Source organism: Primulina huaijiensis, chromosome 2, assembly GCF_012295235.1.
Source record: "Primulina huaijiensis isolate GDHJ02 chromosome 2, ASM1229523v2, whole genome shotgun sequence".
Lineage (NCBI taxonomy): Eukaryota > Viridiplantae > Streptophyta > Magnoliopsida > Lamiales > Gesneriaceae > Primulina > Primulina huaijiensis.
This window is the reverse complement of record NC_133307.1, coordinates 24,596,621-24,608,422: the sequence shown is the minus strand read 5'-3', so window position 1 is coordinate 24,608,422 and position 11,802 is coordinate 24,596,621. Positions and strand designations below refer to the sequence as shown.

Genomic DNA, 11,802 nt, shown 5'->3' with positions numbered 1-11,802 from the left:
CAACAGTCAAGTGTTTGCTTCCCCCGTCGATGCTCGATAAAACCAGAATAAAGTATTCTTCTCCATTGTCCAGACAAATGGATTCCTCGGAATCATCTCTGTCCACCCCTCCTTCGCCACCGTCTTCTTTCAGGTACCCTTCCACAATTAATCCTTTCTCTCTTTCCTGTTATTTTTTTTTGTGTGAATTATTTTTATACTTGGTGCATTTGAACGAATATGAGCAAATAATCTAAATTGATTCACCATTTCTGTTTGCTCAGCCCGCAGCGCCACTTCTACCTCGCCGTCGACAGACTTCAATTCAAGCTGGTTTTAAATTTCTTTTTTAGGAACCATCAAAATAGTAATTTTACTTTTATTTGGTATATGAATTTAACTGGGACTTTTGTTTAAAAAAAGGGGAAACTTTTTGCTACAGGAAACCCTAGTGGATCTTTTGGGGATGCTTGGGCGGCGGCCTTGGCTTCCAGTGGTAGTTTGCTGCAGCACACGTGATGAACTCGATGCTGTTTGCTCTAATGTCTCTAATCTTTCGTCCTACGTCAACATTTCCTCTTTGGTATGTCTACGCCTTTTCCCATACGCTTTGCTAGTGTTTTGAGCCCGCGCTTCGTAGCAAGTGAAATCTTTTATTCATATAATTCCTTTTTTATAGTTACATTTACTAAATTATTGAAACAAAAGCTGATTACTGTATTTTATGTGGCCATATTCTTGATGATGACGTGATTAGTAAAATGGTGACATTATGCTATTTTAAATGATCGGGATTTACTACTAAAGACCATAGATTTATATAACACCTTCTTTCAACGTGTTCCGCTATTAATAATTTAATATCATCTTAATGGTGGTCCATTCAAGTGTTGTTAAGTTGATTTAGGTCGTTGTCATTGCCTAATGTCCGACTAATATGCATGTGTGCACCTTGTTACTAGTTTCGGACACATATTCTCCAATCTTTGGCGTATATGTGTGACACTATCTTTAGCCATCTCCTATCTCGAGTTTTAAAAACTTGTGCTAAAAATAAATGCAAAGTTAAATTCTTTCTACACTTACTGATACTAAGTCTATTTGTTTTTCATGCTTAATAAGTGTCAGTATAGACTACAAAAAAAGCTCAGCTTTCCTCCAAGTATGCAGTAGTACAATTAACTTTTAATATATTGCAATTGCAGTACAGTGATCTTTCTGAAGTAGAGAGAGCGCAGATTCTAGATAACTTCAGACTGACAACAGGGAGGTGGAATAGAATGGGAAAAGATGAGATTGATAGAGATGAAGGAAAGGAAGAGGAGAGAAAGTCGAATGTGATTGTTGTTACCGATGCCTGCCTTCCGCTCATTGGCTCGGGGGAGTCACCTGTTAGCGCTCGCTTTCTGATCAATTATGAGCTGCCATCAAAGAAGGTATGTTTTCTGTGTATCAATAGCTTTTTGTGTTTTAAATGTGGTTCATATTGAACAGCTGGTTCAGCTTTTCAATCTGAGAATTTCTGTGTGTATGATGGCTACTCAGAGGGAGACTTGATTCTCAGTTTAACATTATTACTACACATGTTTACTATAAAAGAGTTATGATAATCATTAGAGTTCATGTGTTCTAAATTTTCATATGAAAGAATATCTTCAAATCCATGTTAAGAAAAGGGAATACCGGAAAATTTCTTAGTATAAATAATATATTTTGGGTTCGCTCATTTTTTAATACATAGCAAGAGTTGATGATGGTTTTGAACCCCTGCACCTATGCAGTGTTGAGTCACTCTTAAACGTTACAACATCTTGAGATTTCTTGCTTAGAATTTTTTTCGTTGATACTGGTCTGATATAAAGTTCAAGATGTGGACATATTGAAATAATTGATTTTATCAAAACTAGTCAATGTGTTGATTTTTTATGTTTGGAAAATATATTGAGAGTTAACCTGGACAGAAAGATTAACAAAATAAAGTTAATTCCAATCATTATGATTTGTCAAGTATTTGAGCTGGTAAAGATGAAATTCGATAAAATTTAGAATGATACAGAAGATGATCTATTTATGCATCGATGAAGCTCATTAATTAACAAGTAAATGGTGACATGACTAAGAGATATCCCCTATTACCAACTATTGTTTGAAGTTGGGAATAATAGACATGTACGGCGCTAGACGTAATGCTTTGAATGTGTTATGTTTAGAATCCCCAATTTTTTTGAAATTTTGTAATGTATTAAACAGGAGACATATACTAGGCGCATGGCCACATGCTTATCATCAGGTTTGTCTTCAATTCAATTGATATGAATTTTACTTGGAAGGAAGGAAGAGTGACAATGTAGCAAATGAACGTATTGGAAAAATATCAATCGTTGTCTTTATATTTTTGTTCCTTGAATAATATGTGCAAAATTAGGAAATTAAATTCAGGCCCCCCAACCCCATGTTTTGTAACTGGGTTGTGAAATTTCCTCTTATGTGTAAAATATGAAAAAAATTCATTGATAATATATTTTTCTAATTTGCATGTAGATGGCATTGTGATCAACATGGTTGTTGGGGGAGAAGTTGTGATTCTTAAAACCATTGAAGAAACCAGTGGTCTGGTCATAGCTGAAATGCCTATACACGTATGTGATTTTATATGGCATTCTACTCGACAAATTTATTATATGGCTTTGAAATCATAGACATTTTTTTGCTTAAATTCAAGTGACTTCGCCGTTGTGATTCAGACTTTTGTCATACATTCCCTCTAGAATTCATAAACTCATAAGTGTTTCTTTTGTGCAGATCTTTGAGCTGATGTGAACATGGTTATCTTCGTGAAGTGTCAGAAAATATACAAGCAAGACTTTCCAAGTTTTCCTTACCTATGAATTATGAAAGTGCATTGAGGATAGTCTTAGTCATGTAAAGAAAAATATCGATTTATGTTCTTGCGGTAACTAGTGAATGTACCAAATATGCAATAAATAACACCACTTTTTTTTTTTTTTGAAAAGTAAAATTACTAACCCTGATTTTAAGATTGGCCAAAATTCTTGACAATGTTTAGAACCAGAACTTTGGCCTCTTGAGCAAGCGAATAGAATTGAGCTAAATATTAAGACTCAAATTTGAGTCGATTTTGGTTTATTCGAGTTAGATTCGAAGTTAAAAATTTTTGATATTTTTTCCATGAATTCGATTTGAATCAAGGTTCGACTCGAATATATTCCTATTCCTCGAAGGTTGGAATTTCCATCACAACAGTGTGTCTGTAATTTTTTAAAAAAAATATGTTGTTGAATAGTAGGCCATCGAGTTTATGCGACGATATTGGTAGATTATTTAAATTGAGGTTTTATATATTATGCAAATAATGATTAAGGGTGTGGTATTTGAAAGTTTAAATTTAAATATACATGTATTTGGTTGTAAATACGTTAATGGTATTGAATATTTGAAGAAATACTTTTATCAAATATATTTTTAACGGTTGGATTTATACTGTAAAATTGAAACATTTAAAGAGGAAATTAATCCGACTTGTAAAATAAACTTTTTTCGTGCAATTTTAATTATAAAAAAAGAAAAGAAAAATAAAAAAGACCATTAATTTTAATATATAACTTTCTTAGTTTTACAATGTCTTATTCGAGTTATTTTCAAGGGGCATGTAATTTTTTTTTTAATCAAGTGTCAACTTTTCATTTGAGGAACTGCAAAAACAGAAGAAAATTTTATGATCGAAATAAAATACAACTTTAACTTGTTTTGGCTTTTCACGAAAACCGAACAATAATTACGATAAACTAACTCCAACAAANTTTTCACGAAAACCGAACAATAATTACGATAAACTAACTCCAACAAGACAAAAACTTGTGTGAGACGGTCTCACGGATCGTATTTTATAAGACAGATCTTTATTTGGGTTATCCATGAAAAAGTATTACTTTTTATGCTAAGAGTATTACTTTTTATTGTGAATATTGGTAGGATTGATCCGTCTCACATATTAAGATCCGTGAGACGGTCTCACATAACAGTCACTCCTCGAACAAAGGCAATATACTGTACTAGTCAATAATAATATAATATTGATGTAGCTTATGACACTTCACGTGGCTGAAGACCCCGTATTTTCTAAGAATCTTACTTTTGATTTGCAAAATACTGCTGAACTTGAAATTATATTATTATTATTACTATTTTTGTTTCACGATGTCATACCTTACGTTAATTTGCATAGTGACTCACCAATATATATTTCTTTTTCCTATAGAACCTAGCACAATTCAACAAACCAAGAATTAAATTTAACCATTCTTTTCATTATATATATATATATATATAATGAAAGTCAAATCAATATATAAATAGTAGAGCCTCAAAGAAACTACGCAAACAACAGAAGCCTACAACATTAATAACCATTAATGGCATACATGGACACCCACCGAATGTTTATTATCTTTGAATACAAATATTTAGTCTGATTTTAGTGTTGCATTACAATTTGGTAAGGGAGTTACAATGTTCTTGAATATATATATATAGTTTTTGATATATTGTTTATATATTGAGGAGCAACGTCGCTAGATATTTGTTAGAACATATCGTGGAACATTACACTTGTTTCGTCCTCACACTGGTGCATTAAATATTGCATGTTTCTTGAGACACAGAAGAGTGTGTGAGGGGACAAGCGAACACACTGACGAATTAAATGTTGCTATGTGCTCGATATATAAAAGAATGTGTGAGGGAACAACCAATGTGACATTCCACGAGATGTTCTCGTGAACATCTTGTGACGCTCATGAAGTGCCCACCAAAAAATGACAACACATCAAAGATCTATATACATTTATGATATATATTTTTATCATCTTAATATCATTAAATTATACGAGTCTATTGTGTATTAATAAAAAATGACATTGATGTAAGAACTAAAATTTTACCACGGATACAAATCCTTGTTCGCTGGATCTGTTTTGGGAGGCACGTTTTTTTTTATTGGATTCGTACTTCAACGTATCTAAAGAAAAGTAGAAAGTGCATTTCTCGTTGTCAAAAAAAAAAAAAAAAAAGTGCATTTCTCGTTGTAAATATCTTTAAAATATTATTAATTTTGTGGGTTGAAAAAAGGTACAAGAATACAAATTAGAAAGCACATGGGCAGCGAGGCATTGCAGTTGCCTTCTTGAACCGCAATTCTCTGCAAATAAATGGCAGCCAAAAAAGAAAGTTCGATGCTACTATTCTCCCATTTTATATAGCCGCCATTTTAGAAACTAAATTTGTATCACAATAGTTATCCTAATTGTGTGGCCGGTGTTTCCTATTTCTTCGATTTTATGACTACTTCCTCAAGAGATTATACCTGATCTTCTAGAAGTAAACGCGATTCATTTTCAAGAAAGAAAAAAAATTATTGCCACATCCCACCAAATTTATATTTTAAAACTAAATACATGAAAGGCCCTTCATTCTTGAGTTAAAAACCCTTCGATTGCGTTGATGGTCTTTGATTCTGGTCGTTTTCTCTTGTTCTTGAAACTTCTGCGAGAGTTTATTTCTTCTTCTTTTTGAATAATTTGGGCTCTCATTTTTGTAAAATTTCTCGGAGGGTTTTGATCTGATTCTGAGGAGTTTCTTGTTTAGTCAGACATGCCTCGCAGCTTGAAAGATTGGGTCAAAACAGTCTTGGTGATTTTTGCATTCTGTGCAGTCCTATGCTTTGGTGCCCTTAAAAGTCTGTTTTATCTTTTCTTGATGTTAAAATCCATTTCTTTTACAAATATTTTCCTTTATTTTTGTAAGTGGTGATCATTTATGTTCTCTTATTCGCACGCTACAGGTCTGATCGTAGGTCCGATTGCTAGTTTGATTCTGATATTGGGCAATTTAGGGGTGATTCTCGGCCTTTTTCCTGCACATGTGGCCTGGACAGTCTACGCCCTTTTGAAGTAATTATCTACATTTAACACACAAGTATGATCATTTTTTCGCATGGGTTTTTGATTTCTTTGACAAATTGATGTTAACAGGACAGATAGATTTGATGCGCCACTTAAAGTTGCAGTCTTGTTAGGATTACCTGCTTTGTTTGGTATTTGGCTGGGCCTCAGCATAGCTGTCAGCGTTCTTGTGGGATTGGGTTACGGTTTCTTCACTCCGTGGATTGCTTCGTTTGAAGCTTTCAGACTTGATGATGATGAATCCAAGAAATGTGTCCACTGTATTTTGGTATATGTTTCACAACTTGATATTTCGGTCTTCTTGTTCTTTTCATGTTTTTGTTTAAATGTGTATTTGAATCTCATTTTTTTCGTGGCATGTGATTGTTTTAGGATGGGACATGGGAAACTATCAAGGGTAGCTGTACGGTGGTTCAAGATTTTGCTGATGTATGTTATCATTCTTATCCACTCTATCTGAAGGAGTTGAGAGAAAATCCTGCTTCTAGTGAGCTTCAGCCTCTTAGGTAATTCTTTCGAATTGAAAATGGAACGTGCATGTTTCAGGGGATTGACACTGACCCTTGAAAACAAAATGTCCGATCTGCGAGCAGTTTAATACATATAAATTAATTATGAGTGCAAAATATAGGATGCTTAGCTCCTTGCTATGGGACTCTATCGGATGTTAGTTTGATTCTCAACATAGTCATATGAAATTGTCTTGCAGATTTATTCACGTGCCAGCATGCATCATTGTTGGTCTCCTGGGGTTGATTGTCGAGATCCCACTTTACACTGCTATAGCTATAGTAAAGAGTCCTTTAATGTTGTTTAAAGGGTGGCATAGGCTGCTACAGGATTTGATCAGTCGGGAAGGCCCATTTCTTGAAACCGCTTGCATTCCCATTGCTGGTTTGACGATCATTATGTGGCCAGTTGTCGTCATTGGGAGCATCGTAATGGCTATATTTTCGAGCTTTTTCATAGGATTGTATGGATCCGTTATAGTATATCAGGTGATAATCAACAATTTACAATGTAAAATTTCATTAAGATTTTTATGCTAGATATAGGTTATTTATCACTCATATCCAATTTATTAAACCAGGAACGATCCTTCCGACGAGGCATTGCATATGTGATTGCTATGGTTGCAGAATTTGACGAGTATACAAATGATTGGCTTTATCTTCGTGAAGGGTCGATCCTCCCCAAGTAAGAAATTTTGTTAATTTTTGGTTGAATGTGTGATAGGTTGTTACATGTGCTTGCAAATGCGCTTATGGTCTTTGTCACTAATAGGCCTAGGTACCGGAAGAAAAAAATGTCCAATACTTCCGAATTTTCGGTTGGAAGAAACCATTCTTTACGCAGTTCTGTCCTGACTGAAACTCCGGCGATTCTTGTTCCCAGCCTGACATCATCAAGATCGGTAAGGGAGGCAATAAAGGAGGTGAAAATGGTGCAGGTATGTAAAAATTTGAAAGTTAGCTGATTAACTCTAACTATTCATGAGATTTTGCTACTTCTTTCATCGATGCTTTGTGATAAATCCCTTGTTCTCTAAAGGTGTGGGGAAGCATGATGAGATCTTGCGAAGGGATGGGAAAAGAGCTATTGGACAAGGGTGTGTTAACGTCAGCCGACCTCTCTGAATGTTTGAAAGCCAAGCATTCACATGAGGCACATATCATCGGTGTTGGGTTACCTTGTTTTTCACTGTTTCATACTCTTCTTTACTCCATTAAAAATGGATCAAATGGTCTTATGTTTATGGACAATACTGAGGTTAACTATCAAAATAGACCCCAGGACAGACTGTTGGACTGGTTTTTCCACCCTGTAATGGTCCTCAAGGAACAAATCAGAGTGATCAACTTGGAGGAAGGCGAGATACAGTATCTGGAGAAACTTATTCTTTTTGGAAATAACGAACAACGTTTTAAATCTCGGGAAAATGGGAGTATTGTTCCTAAAGATTCCATTAGAGCCGCTCAAATTGAGGGCCTCAGTCGCAGGTAAAAAATTAATTGCAGATGTCCACGTTCAAGTTCTCAAAGCTTAATAGGAACATTGATCACTTCGACTTTCCTTGTTTTTCCCTCACACTTCAACATTCTTGATTTTAGCTTTATATAGTGCTACACCATGCATGGGGAACAAAACCAAAAGTACCCAAGAACATGTGTAGGACTACTACATTAATCAGACTCTGTCTCTGCCTTCTCTCAGTTGCTTATAAAATCTTAACCGACGTTTCTTGGCAGAATGTTGGGGATTATCAGAAGTTCAACGAAGCTACCAACTTACAGAAGGAGATTTCGGCAGGTCGTAAAGGCACTAGTTGCTTTTGCGTTAGCAAAAGAAGGTGGTGGCCCAAAGGCCGTGGACTATTCTGGTTCGAAGGGTGGATCTAATAGATCATCTTCTGCTGCAGCAAAGGAAGGCTCCAACAGATCCATGTCTACTAGATCGATTGCTTCCCTCGACATCGTGTAGCAGAAGATTGGAAAAGGTCCCGACTTAATTTTTTGTCATCACTTCTAAATCTTGAATCATTCAGTTCATTTTGTGTGCATCAAAATTTTAGCAGGTGCTGTAAGTAAACTTCAGGTATAGGAAGATATGTTGTTCGAGAAATGTAATTCTTGAAATTTTGTGTTGTTTTGTTTGCATTACGGACACAAATGTATACTGACACACACTCAATACCCGAATTTAGTGTAGCCACGTTGATTGTCAAATACACTTGTATTGTGGTAAGAATCATAATTTGGAATAGGTTTTTTCTTTTTATTTATTCATATAAATATACATTATATCATAGGCCTGTATACTAGAACACGGGAAAAGTCCAATCTCTGGGTGCCTCTATTTTCACAACTGGATGAGATTCCATACAAAGAAAGAAAGCATTAAAATAAAAGTTTGATTTGTTAACTTCATTGGGATCCCAAATCACACCAAGTATCCCACCCCGGCCACACATCTTCTTTCATTTTCATTTTTTTTTTGTAAAAAAAAAAAAGAATTGTTAATTACTTGGAATTGAGTGCTTGTACGTTAATTACTCAAAGTTCGATTTACATTTCTAATAATGCTCACAAGGATATACTCTCCTTACGTCTTAAATATAAATATTTAAAACTATTTCTGGTTTGATTGATACGTTTAACTTGAATATTTGGTATTTGAAAAATCAAAAGCTTTCACTCCGTTCATAATTGGGATTGGGATTGGAGGATTGGGATTGGGGTAATGAACATGGACAAAGAAAGGATTTTTCCTTAGGGTTGGCGATATTCCAATTAGGGATACCTAAAACTATATTTATGAGCATGCTTTTGCAAGTGTAAATAATAAAGCAATTAGTGGATAAGATACTTAATGGGCTGATTAATAAAAGAATAGGTATCTTGTGAGACGGTCTCACAAATCTTTATCTGTGAGACGGGTTAACCATACCGATATTCACAATAAAAAGTAATACTCTTAGCATAAAAAATAATATTTTTCATGGATAATCCAAATAAGAGATCCGTCTCACAAAATACGACTCGTGAGACTGGCTCACACAAGTTTTTGCTTTAATTAAAATAATGGGATGATTAGTTGTCCCGAATTAAAGATTCTCAGAATTACTCTCTCACTTTTAGCCTTTTATTATCCCTCTCTTTCCTACATTTCCTAATCATTGCATCACTCACACCCAGACATGCATACCTTCCCCTTGCCATATCCCAATAAAACCCAATTAAAATTTCTAGAAACCTTACCCTTTAAAAACTTTACTCTGATCTAATATACTGTTTGTCGGTGGGAACAACGGCAATCAAAAGCTGAGGTACTAATCAATACTAATTGAAAGCTGATATTTTCTTCTTTCTTTCGAAAACGTTAAGTTGCAATACATCTTCTGACACTAAAGCCTCAAATTTGATATAAGACATCATATTCAATTGTAACAAAATTCGACTTCAGATTCAAAAAGAAAGGAAAAACATCAAACGATTAATCTCACCCAAAGTTGAAAAATCAAAGTGAATTTTGGTGGTGACCTATTTACATATATGAATACCTATACCCCACCAGTATTTGTGTAGCCTTCTCTTTCAATTTCATTAAGGGTAACAAAGGACCACTATCCCTCCATACCCACCTATACTTGTTCCATTTCCTTCGTGAAAAAAGAAACTATCTCTATCACATCTCTCTGTCTCCCTCTTTAACCAACATCGTTCCTAATATTATGCCACATTATTACCATTCCATGGATTTCTAAAGTGTGCTTCCTTTTTTTTAAAAAAAAAACGACGGGCTTAAATTTTAAAAGGATTAATTAATTGTTTATCGAAAACCTCCAAGAGAAATTAGATGGAAAATATTTTTGTTTTGGACATTACGATAAAATGACTAGTTCTAGAAATTACATGTAATTATAAATAATCAATTTTAAGACGGAAATGGGCAGTAGGTTCTGTACGAACCGGTGCCAAACTTCCTGCGCACATGCATGTTTTCATGCAATATATTTGCATGTGTTGCATACAACAAAAGTATAGAAGTAATAATTGATTTCACTGGCTCGTTTGTACTTGGTAATGAACTGAGGTGGGTTTTTTTTTAAAAAAAAAAAAAAAAAAAAAAAAAAAAAGAGGCAAAAGGAAGGAAGCCACTAAGCTAATTTGAGTAATATCAAAAGAGAATAGAAAGCCAAAAATAATGATGACTCTGTTCAGCACAACATTTAATTGTATGGCAAAAATCATAAATTGAAGATTTGTACATATGATGCAATGCATCCATATTTTTAATTTTTTTTTGTTTTGTTTTGAACTTCCTAAAATTAAATAAGATGTAATGCTGGTTGGAGTACACGAAAAATAAAACAAAAATATATTTTTGGTAATATATGTTTTTGCTTCTTTATGATTTGATCATGTTATCGAATTTCAGTTTTAGCTTTGTATCTTTCGATTTTTGACAATTTTAGTTAATTTTTATATTGAGTGTTCATGTGACACTACATACGTTGACACCAAATTAGTGCCGTAATGGTGCTACATCTGTGTTACGTTATAAAAATGATTAAAAGTTGTTCAAAAAAACAAAGATAGCTAATTAATACTGAAATTTAATATTTAAAAAAATCAAATCTCAAATAGACAAACATATTACATACATGATAAAGATACAGTTTTTCCCAATTAAATACGCATCAAAGTTTTTTCGATAACTTTTCTGGAAGGATAATTTTATCTCATCTTTAGCTTTTTCGCTTCACCAAATTAGGTCCACAAAACACAGCCACATGGGCGGGTGAAACCGGCTTAACTTTCCGGATCTTGAGCACATGTCCATAGCTTACACGGCAGGCACTGTTGTTCTGTAGCTTTATAGCAGTATCAGTATATATCAAATATCAACATCAAAGACCATTAATTCCTCCCTTTCTCACTCGTATCATCCAAACTCTAAGTTTACACTATCACTATTTGCTGCGTATATTCACTTTTTTTTTTCGTGATTTGTAAATTATTGGCAACAAGCAGAAAATGGAATGAGGTTACATTAAGTGCAAGAACTAAAAAGATATTATATATCAATCATATGGCCAATTCCTCAAAATATATACATTAAATATTATGTTTGTTGTAGGTTTCTCCTAATATATATATATATATATTAATAATGTCACATCACATGATACTTGATCATCAGAGTAAAAATCTCGATTTTCTTTTATCAAGTTCTTGGTTCATCTGTATTGTTAGAAAGAAGCCGAGGATTAGTAACTCATATGTTCGAGACTCGATTATAACAATCTTTTCATCGATTAAAAAAATGTTATAAAAAAAAG

At 34.0% G+C, this 11,802-nt stretch overlaps 2 protein-coding genes across 2 annotated transcripts; both read left to right on the top strand.

Annotated features, from left to right (window-relative positions):
- LOC140970848 (ATP-dependent RNA helicase eIF4A) lies at positions 1–2,983 on the top strand. The gene is made up of 7 exons (XM_073432797.1): positions 1–133; positions 264–312; positions 422–562; positions 1,185–1,415; positions 2,230–2,269; positions 2,521–2,618; positions 2,782–2,983. Exons 1-7 carry the CDS (start codon positions 30–32, stop codon positions 2,797–2,799), a joined length of 681 nt encoding a protein of 226 aa, XP_073288898.1. The 5' UTR covers positions 1–29; the 3' UTR covers positions 2,800–2,983.
- Positions 2,984–5,163: 2,180 nt separating this feature from the next.
- LOC140970846 (uncharacterized membrane protein At3g27390) lies at positions 5,164–8,731 on the top strand. The gene is made up of 9 exons (XM_073432795.1): positions 5,164–5,734; positions 5,840–5,948; positions 6,030–6,228; positions 6,333–6,466; positions 6,670–6,958; positions 7,051–7,157; positions 7,245–7,410; positions 7,512–7,960; positions 8,210–8,731. Exons 1-9 carry the CDS (start codon positions 5,650–5,652, stop codon positions 8,439–8,441), a joined length of 1,770 nt encoding a protein of 589 aa, XP_073288896.1. The 5' UTR covers positions 5,164–5,649; the 3' UTR covers positions 8,442–8,731.
- Positions 8,732–11,802: the final 3,071 nt, after the last annotated feature.